General features: G+C 41.5%; 1 protein-coding gene across 6 annotated transcripts in view; it reads right to left on the reverse strand.

The window, feature by feature from the left end:
* ANK3 (ankyrin 3) overlaps positions 1–17,408 on the reverse strand; it is a 749,200-nt gene that overhangs the window by 193,757 nt on the left and 538,035 nt on the right. For all 6 annotated transcript variants that reach the window (XM_061405045.1, XM_061405049.1, XM_061405044.1 and 3 more), the window contains one exon: positions 9,590–9,688. In XM_061405045.1, coding sequence (XP_061261029.1) covers positions 9,590–9,688 — 99 coding nt within the window. The remainder of the gene's footprint in view (positions 1–9,589; positions 9,689–17,408) is intronic.

The raw sequence follows: 17,408 nt of genomic DNA on the forward strand, positions 1-17,408 counted from the left end.
AAATATATCTTTCTAGTGCCCTTCCTTGCTGTCCTGACATACATTCTATATGTTTAAAATCAAACTAAAATGAGGTAGAATTCCTTGTTGTTCTTTCTGCTCAGAAAACTGGAGCTTTCTTTCTGAGCCTAGAACACACCCTTATAATATTTGTTGTGTATTTTTCCACTCTCTTCTGTGTGAGCTTTTTTTGTCTCTTCTTTCTTATCTTCTTTTGGGTTAACTGAGTATAATTTAGTTTTCCAGTGACTGATTCACTATATATATCATAGACAATCTCTTCCCTCTGGCTTTTTTTTTTTTTTTTAATTTTATCCCTCTGGCTTTTTAACTAAACTCTTTCTTTTCTTTCCTGTTTTTAAAAGTGGTGTTCCTAGAGATCAAAATAAATATCCTAAATTATCACAGCCTAAATAATATTATTAAGTATATTATATAGTAATAGAATTTATGTTATTATGTATTGTTATATAATTTCATGTATGAGAATTCTACAATATTATAATTTCATTTATATTAGTAGCATCATATTTTGTGTTATATATATTTAACTTAAATGCATTATAAATCTTATAACAAATTGATATTTTATTTAAACAATCAATTTTTTTAAATTTTAAGAAAATAAAAATAGTTTTTATCTGATTATTACTTCTAACTCTTCTCTACTTTAGATCCACATTTCCTTCTAGTATTGTTTATCTTACGTCAGAATTAAGAACTTCCTTTAATATATCTTTTAGTACAGGTTTGATGGTAACAAGTTATCTCAGCTTTTGCTTATCTGATACTGTCTTTAAGAAATATACTTTTACTGGATATAAATTCTAGATTAGCAAATGCTTTTCAGTCAGCATCTTAAAGATGTTCCATTGTCTTCTGATCTCCAGAGTTTCTGATAAGAAGTCAGATAACATCTCTTTAATAGACACTATTTTATGACTATGAAATATTTAATAGTTTAAGAATTTATTCTTAATCAAGGCAATCACACTTCTGGAAATATAATGGAAAGCAAAACTCAATACTCAATACCAATATTTATTTTATTTTTCTCTCATATTTAACCTGATAAATATAACCAGTTGCATTTCTGGGAAAGAAAAAAAGTGTTAGTTGCTCAGTTGTGCCTGACTCGTTGCAACCCCATAGCCCACCAGGCTCTTCTGTTCATGGAATTCTCTAGGCAAGAAAACTGGAGTAGGCTGCCATTCCCTTCTCCAGGGAATCTTCCCGACTCAGGGATTCAACCTAGGTCCTCTTGTATTGCAGGCAGATTCTTTACTGTCTGAGCCACCAAGGAAACCTGCATTTCTGGGAAAGGACAGGCTAAAATTACAGGACATCTAAGTGTCTCCTGACATCTTTCCAGACTGGTAAGAATTTAACAACTGACAGATTTGAGATATTCTGAAAACCCTTTACCTACCTGCACACAAATATCTCTTTATTCTTATAAATCAGTTGGATGTCATTAACTTCAGGGAGCAAAATTATGTCAACACAAAGTGAAAGTCGCTCAGTCGTGTCTGACTCTTTGCGACCCCACGCACTATACAGTCCATGGAATTCTCCAGGCCAGAATACTGGAGTGGGTAGCCTTTCCCTTCTCCAGGGGATCTTCCTAACCCAGGAATTGAACCCAAGTCTCCCACACTGCAGGGGGATTCTTTACCAGCTGAGCCAGAGGGGAAGCCCCATATCCTTATTAGCACAGGACCAGTATAAAATCAAGTAAGACATTTTGGCAAATGTAACATTAGGAAGTGTATCTAATATATTCAGCAAATACTTATTAAACATTTAGTATGTGCCAGGAAGTACTAAGTGCTATGGATACTAAGATGAATGTGTGTTTCCGAGGGTCAAGGTGTAGTTTTGGATGTAATATTGTAGTAGTGGGATTATATGGAGAGGCGGGCAGTGGTACCTTGCTAGAAAGGCTGGAAGCTGGAGGAGGAATGGTGAGAGCAGCAGTCTGGGAACTGCAGTATTACTATTACTGACTCTACCTGGAACTCCTGAATAGTCTCTGGAGCACTACATACAAGCACAGTTGCCTCATAAGAGTCAGTGAAAGGAGATGGAGAACTCAGAAGTTGCCACAAAGTTTTAAACCGGTTCTAACTTAGAATCTAATTTAAATTGGTTTAAACTCAGAAGTTGCTAAATTAGTTTTAAACTGGTTCTAATTTAGGGTCCACACTGAGCCCCTGATTTGGCTGTGAACTGATGCGAAGGAAAATAAAAACGACAATAGACCATCCACTGCAAAGTCTCTTCCTTTAGAAAGGATGCAAATACACATGCTAGCTTTGCAGAGAGCAGAAATTACATGGAAATAGCAGCTACCATAAGCAGTCATTCTTAGCAATGCATTTCTTTAAAGGAACAAATTAGGATGCTATATATAGATCAGATTGAAGCATTTGCCTTGATATCTGTACATGTCGTGCCACATTTGCCTCCACTATTACCTCTTAAATTATGTTGTCGTTGTTACGGAGAGACTGTTGAAGCTCTCCTGTCATAGCAACTTTCGGTGTGTACAATACAGTATTGTTAACTATAGCCACCATGCTGTAGCCTAGATACTTGAGCCTGAAAGTGAAAGTGAAGCCGCTCAGTCGTGTCCAACTCTTTGCGACCCCATGGACTGTAGCCTACCAGGCTCTGTCCCTGGGATTCTCCAGGCAAGAATACTGGAGTGGATTGCCATTTCCTTCTCTAGGGGATCTTCCCGACATAGGGATCGAACCCGGGTCTCCCGCATTGTAGACAGACGCTTTACCGTCTGAGCCACCAGGGAAGTCACAATATACTTGAGCTTATTCATCTTATAACTGATAGTCTGTTCTATCTAACCAACATCACCCCATTTCCCCTACCTCTCAGCCCCTGGCAACCAGCATTCCATTCTCTGTTCCATTCCCTTCCAAAATTCAATGTTTTCAGATTCCACATCTAAAAGATATCACAGAGTAGCAGTCTAAGTTATTAAGTTATCAGTGATTCTCTTTTTCTGGGACTCTCATGATAGGTAGATTCTTTTCACTTAATGGTGTCCTGTAAGTCCTGTAGGTTCTCTACGTTCCTTTTTTTCTTTTGTTCCTCTGATTGGATAGTTTCAAACTGGATAGATCAATTTCTTCAACTTGGTCCAATCTATTGTTGAAGCTGTCTACTGAATTCTTCAGTTCAATTACCGTGTTAAAAATTTTTTTTAATTGGTGGATAATTGCTTTATAATGTTGCATTGGTTTCTGCTGTACAACATAATCAGTCATAAATACATATATATATCTCCTCCCTCTAGTGCCTCTGTCCCCTCTCCCATCCTACCCCTCTAGGTCATCACAGTCATTGTTATTTTTAGCTCCAAAATTTATTTGGTTGTCTTTTTATGTTTTCTATCTCTGTATTGAACTTCTTGAATAGTTTGTATTTTTTTTCCCTGATTTTGTTAAACTGCTTACCTGTGTTTTTTGTAGATCTCTGTGCATCTTTTTTTTTTTTTAATTTTATTTTATTTTTAAACTTTACAATATTGTGTTAGTTTTGCCAAATATCGAAATGAATCCGCCACAGGTATACATGTGTTTGGAATCCTTTGTCCAGCGAAGTTAGTGAAAGTTTACCGTGTTCCTTTGGTGACGTCATGTTACCCTCGATCCCTTCCTGATCCTCGTAGCCTTGCATAGATGCTGTGCATTTACAGAAGCAGTCATCTCTTTCAGACTTTATGGCTTGACTTTGGTATGGAAGGACTTTCTTCTATGGTGGGAGCATGCGGGAACATTCTCTAACCTTGCATCTCGCAGTGCAGGGTCTCAGATACAGGATTGGGGGCTGATGTCTCATCTGTTCAGGCTGCTGGGGGCACAGCATTGACCACAGTGGCTGCAAAGGCTACTGGAGACCTCAGTGCCTCTCAGGTGCAGGGGCTCAGGGCCTGGCAGGCAGTGGTGGCGGCTGAAGCTGCTGGTGGATACAGACTCGGTTGCAGGGGCCAGTTGCAGGTGCTTATGCAGTCGCAAATGCTCATTTCAGACTTACACAAACAGCTAGGGGCAAGGGCCAGCTGCCACGGGTCCGGGCCAACTGCAGGTACGCTGGCAGTTGTGGGGTCCCTTGGCTGTCAGCATTCATTACTGTGGCTGCAAGGTCTCACCATGGGTGCATTGCCGTGGAGGCTGGTGTTGGCCATCAAGCTGGAGGCGTGCAGGTGCCCAGCTGGAGGGGTTCCTTGCAAATGAGCCTGGTGGTGCAGGTCAGTGACAGCAGACAGAGCTAGGCCTGGCCCACAGGAGCTGTGGAGGCCCGGGTGTGTACTATGGTTGCAGGGTCTCACCAGGAGCATGCATGGCAGTGGAGGTCGGTCGTGAGGCTCTGGTTGGGAGCGTGCACATGCAGAGTGATGGAGGCCGGTGACTAGAAATAGAGCCAGGTTCAGGTCCACAGGCAGTTGTGAGGGCCTTGGTTGTTGGCTTGCCGTTCCATACTGAAGGATCTTGCCATAGGTACAGTACAGCAGTAGAAGCCTGTGATGAGGGTCCGGCCGGCAGTGTGCAAGTGCACAGCTGGAGGAGCCAGCCCCAAGCACATGCACAGAAGTGGGTGACCCACAGGGCTCTAGGCTGCTGTCGTGTACTTGTGTGGCCACAGAGGTCTGGGCTGGCTGCTGGTATGGATCCTGAGCCCCAGCAAGGCAGTGGGAGGTGAGGAGCAGGGAGGGGCTCACACAGCTGGTGTCCGCGAATGAGAATATCCGCGGGACAAAAACCAGTGACATCTACAGGGGGTCTGTGTCGGCTGTGCTGGCTCTTGGCTACTTCAGGGGGAAAGGTGCTGGGGTCTGAGAGCAGGTCACAGGGAGCCTCAGTCATCCCCATCACGTGGCTGATGCTGCCAGCCCCTGCTGTTTCCTTGCTCCTCCCATCTCTGTTCATCTCAGCTTTGCCAGCCTCTGGTTGGGTGAGACCCAAGTGGGTCCTTAGCTCAGTTTCCTGAAAGGCTGGGGAGGCTGGCTGCTCACTCCGTTCTCTCTTTCTTGGTGAGGAAAACTTCTTCCTACTTGGGGAGGCTCACCCTTGGCCCTGAGTAGCGCTGGCCCAGGGGATCAGAAAATCCCATGGACGGAGGAGCCTGGAAGGCTGCAGTCCATGGGGTTGCTGAGGGTCGGACACGACTGAGCGACTTCACTTTCACTTTTCACTTTCATGCATTGGAGAAGGAAATGGCAACCCACTCCAGTGTTCTTGCCTGGAGAATCCCAGGGACAGTGGAGCCTGGTAGACTGCCGTCTATGGGGTTGCACAGAGTCGGACACTACTGAAGCGACTTAGCAGCAGCAGCAGCGGCAGCAGGGGATCAGATGCTGCAGGCTAGCTTTTTGTGAGTTATTTTCCAGTGTTTTGTTCCACTGTGCTGCTTAAGTTTCTTCTTCTTAAAAAAAAACAAAAAGTATTTATTTATTTGGCTGTGTCAGGTCTTAGCTGCAGTACGCGGGATCTTTGATCTTCACTGTGGCATGCGAAATCTAGTTCCCCAACCCAGGATCAAACCTGGGCCCCCTGCATTTGAGAGCGTGGAGTCTTAGCCACTGGACCACCAGGGAAGTCCTTGCTGCAGTTGGACTCCTAAGCTCTCCCTGAGCTCTTTTTGATAGTGTATCATTGTCTAATTGTTGATCTTTGTGGGTGGTGGGGGCTGGGGTCTAATACGTCACCATCTTGGTCACATCACCCTAACATATATCACCACCCTGACTTTCGCTGTAGCTAATTATTCTTAAAGTCACAACATCCGGTGCCCCAGCAGTGGGGAAAGCCTGTGAAGTCATCGGAACAACTCACCATCTGTACTGAGATAGAAACTAAGACTCAGGAGGATGAACTTTCCTAGGGTCATGATTTCACTTGCTGGTCACACTTAAGACTAGAGATCAGGCACCAGGGTAGAAAAAAATTCACTCTCATCCTGCTTTTCCAGCTGGCCAGGTCTTGCTCAGATCCCAACCTAAATCACTCTGACTACAATTTAAGTTTACTTTCCTGATTGAAAGGGCAGTAAGAGTCTGCTTTTGAACCAAATCCTTTATCAGATTAGCAACACACGCACGGAACACAGCAAGCCAATGAGGGGGTCCCTTGGAGTGTGCTGAGTGAACTCTCTAAATCTAGGGCATTGGTGTGTAGCAGGTCAGACTGTTGATGCAACGAGGTAGCTATACAAGTAGGAAGTATCTGGCAGGAAGGAGATGGGTAGATAACAATATTTATTTTCTAAAGAGCTACTGGATTGAATCATTAAAACTTGTATTTATAAAAAAAATTGCTTTCCGTTTTCAGGCTTGTCCCTAGGGCTTTCTGAATTTTATGGCTCCCTCCTTTTCACTGACATTTTGAGTCACTACTCAGTCATTTCAGCAAGAGAGAAGGGAAGCTTTGAGGAGAACACAAAATAGTTGACATATCGGGGGTATGTACTATGTTTTCTTCCATAGAGTCTGCCAGGAATTCAGTTTGTTCTCAAGTGACACCACCTGTCCACCCCAAGCAGGACAACAACAGGAGAATGACAATAGAGGCATGACCATTCTGTTTCTCTAAGTTTTCCTCACATCCACACAGCACTCACGTAACACAGGAGAAAAGCAACTCCACGTTGAAACTGAGTGACTGGTGAAAAGGACTCTACATTTTGTTTAAAATAAGACAGGCTTTCAGAACAAGGAGGCAAAATGGCATAGAAACTAAGTGTATTTGGAATTCGCCTATGCCCCGTATTCTGCATGTCTGATGCTTTTGTCCAGAAGCGTTTGTATGTTTCATTCTAGCCTCCCCCACGACACCACGTGCCCCTTCAATATGGGACCTGAATTTCCTACATACCCTGTCCTCTTCCTGTTGTACCAAATAGAACAAGTAAGTGTTTGATAAATGATGCAAAATTACTGATAAGCAATTTTGCTGTTCTGGTGATTGATGACTATATCAAGAGAGGGAGAAATATGGGCATTTCTAATCCACACACTTTGTTAAAATCCAGCTGGATAGCCAAGTATAGCTACACAAGTTTCTCTCTTCTGCTCAGCTCCAGTATCCCTCTTTACTCTTCACAAAAATTTCTGTATTCACAAATGACCCTCTACCTCTGCAGGTAACCAAGAGGCATTAAGTGATGATTATCTAACTTATTCTTTTTTGCAACCGCTCCTGTACTCAGTAGAACACCCCTGCCACTTAAAGCAACAGGTCTAGCCTACTGCTGATGGCTTCTTAGCAAATAATGTCAGGTCAATGCAATAAGACCTCTCTTCAATTTACTTCCCTAGTCAGACAGTCTTGTAGCGGGTAAATCCTCATCTTCTTTCATTCTCCTCTCCAGAAAGCTTGTTTCTTTTATGCTACACACAAGGCATAAAACTTTCAGGTTCAACAATACTAAGACAAAGAAGTCTGGTCTCCTGTCAAATACCCAGGGCTGGGCTACCCTCAAGTCAGAGTATACAACAGACAAATGATCAATCAGCCTCATGAGGGCAGGGGAGGGGGCTTGTGGGCTTTCTCCATGACTTAGCCAAGTCTGGCCCACAGTAGGCATTCAATAATCATTAATTGCTTGAGTGAATACATGCAGTGAAAGATAAAGTACTGAATCAAGGACTACAGGAACCAAGTCAGGGTTACTGGACCAGTTTTAGAAATATCAGGATTCTTGGAAAGAGGAACCACAGGATTGCAGGAGATACAATTACAAGACAGGGATAACTCTCCAAAACCCTTAGAGAGGAGGATATTTATAAGAGCACATTTTACTCTTAAATGAAATGTTGAAAAAGAAAATCCCTGGTCAGAAGTTAAATGTTAACTGGAGCTCTGAATTATACGGGCACACCTCATTTTACTGTGCATTGCTTTATTGCTCTTTGCAGATACTGCTTTTCTCTCTCTTTTTTTTTTTTTTACAAGTTGAAGGTTGGCGGCTACCCTCATCAGGCAAGGCCATTTTTCCAACCATTTCCTCACTCTGTGTCTGTGTCACATTTTTGTGCTTCTTGCAACATTTCAAACTTTCTTCTTATTATATTTGTTATGATGATCTCTGGCCAGTGATTTTTATGTTACTATTGCAAAAAGATTATAACTTGCTAAAGGCTCCAATACTAGTTAGGATTTTTTTTTTTTTAGAATAAAGTACTTTTTAATTTAAAGTATATACACTCTTAAAGACATAATGCTTTTACACAATAGACTATAATATGGTATAAACATAACGTTTATACACATTAGGAAGTCCAAAAATTCCTGTGACTTGTCTTTTTGCAATACTGCTTCACCGCAGTGGTCGGGAACCAAAGCTGCAATATCTCTGAGGTGTACATCTACTAGCAACGGCTGGGATTTATTTCTGGTCTACTTTATGCCAATACAGTTTACAAACATTAGCTTGAGCACTGCAACAAGCCTTCAAGGAAGCCATTAATCTTATTTTCAGATACAGAAACTGCATGCAGAAGGTTACATCGCCTCGTCAAACTAAGCCAACCAGCTAAGCTCACCTTCTGGGATTCCAACTTGATTCTAAGTCTCACTTCTTTCCCCTCCCCACAACAGTGCCTCACACCAAACAATTAACATGGCAAAACACCTGCCTAGACTGACCTATGTTGAAAAAATTTGTTAAATTGTGGTTTAAAAAAACCACAATATAAAATTGACTCTCCTAACCACTTTTAAATGCACAGTTAAGTAGTATTAGCTATATTCATGTTGTATAACATCTCTAAAACTTTATCTTATAATACTGACACTCAACAACTCCCCATTTCCCCGTCCCTAAGCCTCCAGCAAGCGCCATTCTATTTCTGTTTCCATGTGTTTACTGTTGGTACCTCCTTAAGTGGGACATACAGTTGTACTTTTGTGACTGGTTTCTGTCACTTAGCATAATGTTCTCAAGACTCATTCATACTGGGGAATTGACAGGATTTCCTTATAAGGCTGAATAACATTCCACTGTATGTACATAACGCATTTTCTTTAACCATTTTCTATCCATGGATATTGGGTTGCTTCCACCTCTTGACTATTACATGGCTTCAATTACTTCTTTCAATTGTTTGGGGGTGTATACACCAAAGTAGACTGCTGGATCATATGCTGGTTCTATTTTTAGTTTTTGGAGGAACCTCCATACTGTTTTCCATAGTGGCTGCACCAGCAGTGTGCAAAGGGAGACAGATTTGTTTTTAAATAAAGTGTCAGTTTTATAATCAAACTGGCCCAATAGCTCTGTCTGCAGTATCAAGTAGTGATTAAATACTTAAAAATTTAACTCAACAAAAACTCTGGACCTAAGCCTTAGTTTCTATAATTAAATCCCAGTACTATTTAAATGTATATTAAAGCTTTATAAATGGGGATCATTATCTCATTATAAGAAGAATCAGCTTAGCAGTCATTTTCTAAGAGACGACAACAAAGGAAATAACAAAGCCAGGGCTGAGCCAGCAACAAAGGTATTAGTAGAAGCAGACCTGCTTCCTGAAAATAAGCATAAGCAAGTACCTAAGTTGCACTCTTACCCTTGTTTTGGCATCAATTTTAGCTCCTCGATCAAGCAATAGTTTTACCATGTTGGCATTTCCTCTTTTTGATGCAACATGTAGAGGAGTGATGTCATTCTGTGGAAGAACAGAAACAGAAAGTACAGTGTTATTATTTTGAGTTCAAGCAAAACATTTCTTCCCAGCCTTCTCCAACATCTCACATTTCTCTTATTTTTTTTTTTTTTAAATATCCATTGTGAACAGAATGCTTCCCAACATCTTTGTCTGATGGTAATTTTACTCAGAATGAGACCCCCCCAAAGGGATGAATTTTAAGGGACACTCTCAGTGGGGGTAGGGCCCAAGTTTATGTCATTTGTTTGATGGGATGGTTATTGTTTTTGTTCTAACATCCTGTGCCTTTAAGTCCATGTGTTTTCCTGTAAATGTGAATGATGCATGCTGGCTACTGAATGGTTGACTAAATGGTGGATTAGTCATCTGAGATGCAGTGGAAGGGGTGTCATGTTACTCAGAACCGGCTCTAGGTCATCTGAGTGCAAGCTGTCAAGGAGAGAGGAGAGTAATTCAAACTGGGAAGTCTGTCAGTGTCCTACAAAGTCACAGGGCTTCCCATGCACAATGGGCTTAAAGTGTTCACAGGCGCTTATTAGCAATTTCACAGAAAACGACTATGTTGATTAAAACAAACAAACAAAAAAACTACTGTTGAGGACAAATGTATTGTCAGGACAATCTGACATTCCAATCACGATCCCCTGGGTACCACAGTTTTCCTCCATATATCGACAGGTTCTGTGACTGTTTCCAGACTGTCAAGGAAATATGTGTACACAGTGAAAACATTTTCTCTTTTGGCTCCTTCTTCTTGATTGGCAACAATATGGGTTTAAGGTCTGTAATTCACAGAAGTCAATTACATGATAAATGAACTAGGCTCATAAGTATTTACATTCCTGTCATGTGATAGCAAATACAAAATAATAGCTACGAGGTATTGATTCATTTCCTATGAATTATGCAGTGTTAAACTTTTTACTGTCTCAATGAGTTTTCATAATCCTCACAATATCACATATAATCTGAATCACAATGTCCATTCTACAGATTAGAAACAGCTAGCAAAACCAGGATCCAAATTAAAAGATGACTCAAACTAATGGGCTTCCCTGGAGGCTCAGATGGTAAAAAATCTGCCTGCAATGCAGGAGACTCAGGTTCAATTCATGCTTTTGAAAAAAAGATCTCATAGTGAAAATTTTCAAAAAGACCAAAGTTTGAGAGAAAGCCACAGTGAGCTTAATGTACTCAACACTCTGGCTCAATAATCATCAAACATTTGCCAATATTATTCCTTTTATATTCTCTACTATATTTTTCTGACTGAAGGAGTTGGAGAGTAGAAAGCAAATCCTAGGTATCATATTATTTCACCCACAAATACCATATCATAATTTAATTATCTTGAATAGATAAGGATATTTATGAACAACTAATCACAATATCATTATACATAAGTACAAATAATCCCTTCAAAACACCAAGATCTCTTCTATATTTAAATCATCTCAGTAGAGTTGTTCAAATAGAAGATACACATCTTGGGACTTCCCTGGCAGTCCAGTGGTTAGGACTCTATGCTTCCAGGGGGTGCAGGTTGGATCCCTGTTTGGGGAACTAAGATCCTGCAAGCTGTGTGGCCAAATTTTTTTTCAAAAAGTAAAAAGAAAATCCAAAAGAACCTTTGGATATTAGAAGAAGAGGGCTTGCGAGATGTGTGGACACAGATCAATACAGAAACATCGACTGTTTAAACAAAAAGAAGATCCACAAGTTGCATTAGGTTGAAATATACCTTAAGTTTCTTTGAATCTCCACAAGTGTCCTACTCCACTTTTGATTTTCCATGCCCAGGTATTTTCTGGAAAAACTGGGTGGTTTATTGTGTAGAGTTTTCTACATTTTAGATTTGGTTGGCTGACTGCATCCTTATGGAGTGTTATTACTTTTTTTTTTTGTATTTTCTATGAACTTTCCTAGTTAAATACTTTATAACATTATACATTCTCACATCTGAACAACTCTTTATCTCATTTTTCTTAGGTGCTATTGCATAAATCAGTTCCATAATAATTAGTTCATTAAATCAAAGAAGGAGAAAGAGATCTGAATAAACCAAATGTGGCTTAGTAATGTTGGCGGGGAGTGGACAGGCCTAATATTGCTCTAGACCAAGCGGTAGACACACTTTTTCTGCAAAGGGCCGGATATCAAATGTTTCTGGCTGTGCAGGTCATACCACTTGTACTGCAATTTGTCAGTGTTGCCTTTGGGGTGATAAAGCAGCCCCATGCAATAGGCACAGAAATGGGAGTGACTGTGTTCCAATAAAACTTTATTTATAAAACAGCTGGCAAGCTGGATTTGGCCTGTAGGCAGTAGTTGGTTGACCTGTGCTCTAGACTCGTCAGCTTGTGGTTGAAGGTTTCAATGGTGCGTAACAGGTGACAAGTGTTAGTCACTCAGTTGTATCTGACTGTGACCCCATGGACTGTAGCCTGCTGGCTCCTCTGTCCATGGAATTCTCCAGGCAAGAATACTGGAATGGGTAGCCATTCCCTTCTCCACGGGCTCTTTCCAATCCAGGGATTGAATCCAGGCAAAGGAAGTAAAACTATATAGGTTGTGCCTTGTGTATACTTTGGCACTCTTTGGTGCACATGATTTGGGGTATGAATGAAGTTGGCAGAAAGAAGCTTCCTGATGACTTTTTTGATGGTCTTACTTGTCTCTAGCAGAGACATTACTTTGCCAACAAAGGTCCATCTAGTCAAGGCTATGGTTTTTCCTGTGGTCATGTATGGATGTGAGAGTTGGACTGTGAAGAAGGCTGAGCGCCGAAGAATTGATGCTTTTGAACTGTGGTGTTGGAGAAGACTCTTGAGAGTCCCTTGGACTGCAAGGAGATCCAACCGGTCCATTCTAAAGGAGATCAGCCCTGGGATTTCTTTGGAGGGAATGATGCTAAAGCTGAAACTCCAGTACTTTGGCCACCTCATGCGAAGAGTTGACTCATTGGAAAAGACCCTGATGCTGGGAGGGATTGGGGGCAGGAGGAGAAGGGGACGGCAGAGGATGAGATGGCTGGATGGCATCACTGACTCGATGGACGTGAGTCTGAGTGAACTCCGGGCGTTGGTGATGGACAGGGAGGCCTGGTGTGCTGCGATTCATGGGGTCACAAAGAGTCGGATATGACTGAGCGACTGAACTGAACTGAACTTGTCTCTGTTGTCTGAGTACAAGTATATAAGTGAATCAAGCAGCACGGGGGAGGAATTCTAGGCCTGAGACAGGAAATGGAACATCAGGTTAGGTCTATAGGAAACAGGAGAGCTTACTGAGCTCAAAGTGAGATATGACCCGAAGACCTCATCACTCCCCAGCACGAGTCAGGGCTGACATGCTATTTCCCTTTAAAAATGTGTCCTTGCCTGGTGGAGAAGGACTTAATTAACCTTTATCACAAGTAGGCTAATTTTAGTGAGAGGAAGAGCTCTATTTCTAATTTTGCTCTCTTCCATATTCATGGACTCTCTCTTATGGTGATGTGTAGATGTCAAAAGGGTGCCTTGAAATTCAAACTCCCACTTTTTTCTACACCTCTCTGACCCTTCCTAGAGGAATACTTTATATTTCTACAGCACTTAGAAAGTGTTCTAAATTACTTATGTAATTTCATTTTACCTTCACAACCATCTATTGAAGTAAGATACATATAATTAATCCCATTTGATAAATAAACTGAGGAATAGATCTGGTGGGTAATCTGCATATTAAGAGACAGCTAATGAGAGGCAGAATCAGAATTCAGTTTTCTAGACCCTCAGAGGTGGGGTGTGTGAGTGTGTGTATTTTCAGTCAGAGATCATAATAGCTTTGCTTAAAGACTATGTTTCTCAACTCTGTCCAGTGAAGCTTCTAAAAGAAACGCATACTTTTGTACTCCTGAGTCAGGCAGTGACCTCTTCTGTCAAATAGGAACAAGTCAAAATGAGAGTGGGACCTTTGGACAGTCAACAGGATGTTTCTATTTAGGTTCCTCAGTTAACCAATAAAGATTTTTTATGTCCTACTAGGCACCAGGCCCAGTGTTGCATTTCCATTACACAAGGGAACCACAAAATTATGCAATCCCAACAAATCAAGAGTCCAACGATATGACAGATAAAAAGGCTTGTTTAGGAGACCTCACTAGTGGCTCAGGAAATGTGAACAATATGCCTGCTTTCTGGGATGCAGGCTGCCTGTATGTATGAGGAACCTTCAAATCTACCACTGAGGCAGGAGACAGAGGAGCCCCACACGGAGCAGCTGGAGTCTGACCCCTGTGGACAGACACTCCAAGATGAAGATAATAGCAGGCGGGAGGAGAAGCTGAGTCCTGTCTGGATAAAAGATAAGAGACCACATATTCCTCATTCTTGAGATCAAGGAAACCTTCCCAACTACACATGCACAGAAAGGCTCCTTGGGGGCCAAAAGGGAGGGGCTACCACCCCATAGTAGGCAATGTCAACCTTCCCACAGTCCTCTTCACTAGAGCCCACCTTGGCTAAGAGAGGCATGTACACACAGGGTACACACACAGGGAGGACCCTGACTTAAACCAAATATGGACTCAGAGCCAGGCAAAGCAAGAAGACTGGCTAGAGGAACCCCAGAAGAAATGCCCCAGAACAGTGATCCAAACTACCAAAAAAGGTTCAACACTTTCTGAATTCACCCGTGAGTCTATTCACACGTACTCTTTTTTCCTCCTAATGAACACTTATTTAGGTGCTTCCCTGGTGGCTCAGATGGTAAAGAATATGCCTGCAATGCAGGCGACTCGAGTTCGACCCCTGGGTTAGGAAGATCCCTTGGAAAAGGAAATGGCAACCCACTCTAATATTATTGCCTGGGAAATCCCATGGACAGAGGGGCCTGGTGGGCTACAGTCCATGGGGTCACAAATGGTCAGACACAACTTAGCAACTAAACCACCACCACTTAGTTGTTCACCACTTTCTCTTTGTGGAAATTCATTTCTACAAAGACAACGGGCCAATGGCTTGTCACTGGCTATTGGTCATCATGATCTGGGGACTAGGATTCAGCACTCTCACTGCCGCGGCCTGACTTCAATCTCTGACCAGGAAACTGAAATCCTACTTCATGCTGCTGAATACTAAGGCCACTTTAGATCACAACCACAGACACAAGGCCAAGGTTAGTTGCCATGGTAGAAAAGGCATGGATCCTGAGACAGCCCCAGGCCTGAGGCCTAGACACATGACCTAAGAGTGAAGCAGACCCAGAATGAAAGACCCCTCATCCCCACATGAACCTAGCCTAGTGTAAGAAGCAGCTGTGGTCAACTCCTGAGGTGGCACAGGAGCTTGGTCAGAGTTGAATTCTGTGCTACAAGTGTGCAGGGAGAGCTGAGTGCAGAGCACACCAACCAAGGAAAATCTCTGACTTGCTGGCCCCACTTCAGCATAAGGCGATGCGGTCCCCTCTAGTGGGAGGTGAAGCCTGTGGTGCAGACAAAATGAAATCTGGATCAACTCTGGACTCAACTGGTTTGTCTGTCCACATCTACAGCCTGATGGAAGAAGAAGCATGCCCGTTTCCAGGTATGGATATTTCCCTCAGTGTCTGCAGAGCGTCTACATTCTATCCAGCAGAACAGATGAACAACATGCATCAGAAGTTAAGGAGTTTCTGTCAAATGGAAACACTCAAGAAGACGACCACACTATCAAAAATGAAGCATTCCCAACCTGAGGGTCCACCGACAGATGAATGGATAAAGAAGGTGTGGTCCATATATACAGTGGAATACCAATAAGGTATATAAACTCATATATACGGAATTTAGAAAGACAGTAATGATGACCCTATATGCAAGACAGCAAAAGAGACAAAGATGTAAGGAACAGACTTTTGGACTATGTGGGAGAAGGCGAGGGTGGGATGATACGAGAGAAGAGCACTGAAACATGTACATTACCATATGTAAAATAGATGACCAGGGCAAGTTCAATGCCTGAAGCAGGGCACTCAGAGCTGGTGCTCTGGGACAACCCAGAGGGATGGGGTGGGGAGGGAGGTGGGAGGGGGTTCAGGATGGGGGGACACATGTGCACCTGTGGCTGCTGCATGTCAATGTGTGGTGAAAACCACAACATTGTAATTAACCTCCAATTAAAATAAAATAATCTAAAAAAAGATGTGGTACATATATACAATGGAATACTACTCAGCCATAAAAAATAAAACAATGCCATTTCTAGCAACATGGATGGTTATCATACTAAGTGAAGATTATCATACTAAGAGATTATCATACTAAGTGAAGTAAGTCAGGCAGAGAAAGACAAATACCACATGATTGTCATTTATATGTGAAATCTAAAAAATGATACAAACAAACTTGTTTAAAACTGAAAACAGGCTCACAGACTTCAAAAAAAACTTGAAGTTATTAAAAGGGAAAGGTGGAGGATGGGATGAATTAGGAATTTGGGATTAACATATACACACTACTATATATAAAATAGAGAATAAAGAAGAACCTACTGCATAGCACAGGGAACTCTGCTCAATATTCTGTAATAACCAATATGGGAAAAGAATCTAAGAAAGAATGGATATATGTAAATCTGAATCACTTTGCTGTATACCTGAAACTAACACAATATTATAAATCAACTACACTCCAATATAAAATAAAAATAAAATTAAAAAGAAATGAAGCATTCCTTTGACGGACTTACCAGTAAATTACACAGCTGCGGGGAGAATCAGTGAACTGAAAGAAAGATGCACTGGTATGAACGATCCAAAGTGAAACACAAAGGAAAAAAGAATGGAAAGAAAGAATGAAGCCCACAAGAGCTGTGGGATGATATAAGACAGCTGACTGGAATCACATAAGGAGAAGAGAGAAAATACAGCAGAAGAAATACCTGAAGAGATCATGGTCAAGAATTATTTCAAAGCAATGAAATACATTAAACCACACCTTTATGGATTTATATTCTCATTTGTATAATGGATATAATACCTCCAGTGCCTCCATCACAGAACTGCCAAGGGGACAAATGAGGTAATTCACATGGAAAGGAAAAGGGAAACTCACTGGTATTTCATATCTCTTATCTCATTTAACTCCCACAAAAACCTTAAAAAGAGGTACTAATACTTTTTTCTTTATGTTACAGATGAGGAGACTAAAACCCAAACAAATCAAAATAACTTGTCAAAAGGTCACAAAGCTGCAGTAATCTGACTCTTAAGTTCATGATTCCCTTGCTAGACTAGACCATGCCACCCCTGAACTTCTAAAGCAGCTGCAAACACAACTAATTCTTACTATCAGCGCTTTTCTGGAGTACCTCACAGTGTACTAAGGGATGGAGTGTATTGTGGTCAGGATATTCAGGAGCTGAGAGCTAATATTCTATAGCCAGACTCATTCATTAGCCAGATATAGATTCATATCCCAGGCCTGCTCCATACCGGCTGCATAAGCTTAGGAAAGTGTATTTAATTTTCCTGTATCTGCAAAATTAGGTAATGATAATATTGATATCTATACTATAGAATCATGATGAGCACTAAGTTAGTTAATAAGCACAGTCTTAAGAATGGTGCTTGGCATTTATTAAACACAAGTGTCACCTATTACATTATCATAGAGACATTTAAAAATACATGAGATGACTGCATCTCACAAAGACATTTTGAAATAGTTTGGGTAGAAAAGACATGCAGATCTGAACCTGTG

Source organism: Bos javanicus, chromosome 28, assembly GCF_032452875.1.
Source record: "Bos javanicus breed banteng chromosome 28, ARS-OSU_banteng_1.0, whole genome shotgun sequence".
NCBI classification, from domain to species: Eukaryota; Metazoa; Chordata; class Mammalia; order Artiodactyla; family Bovidae; genus Bos; species Bos javanicus.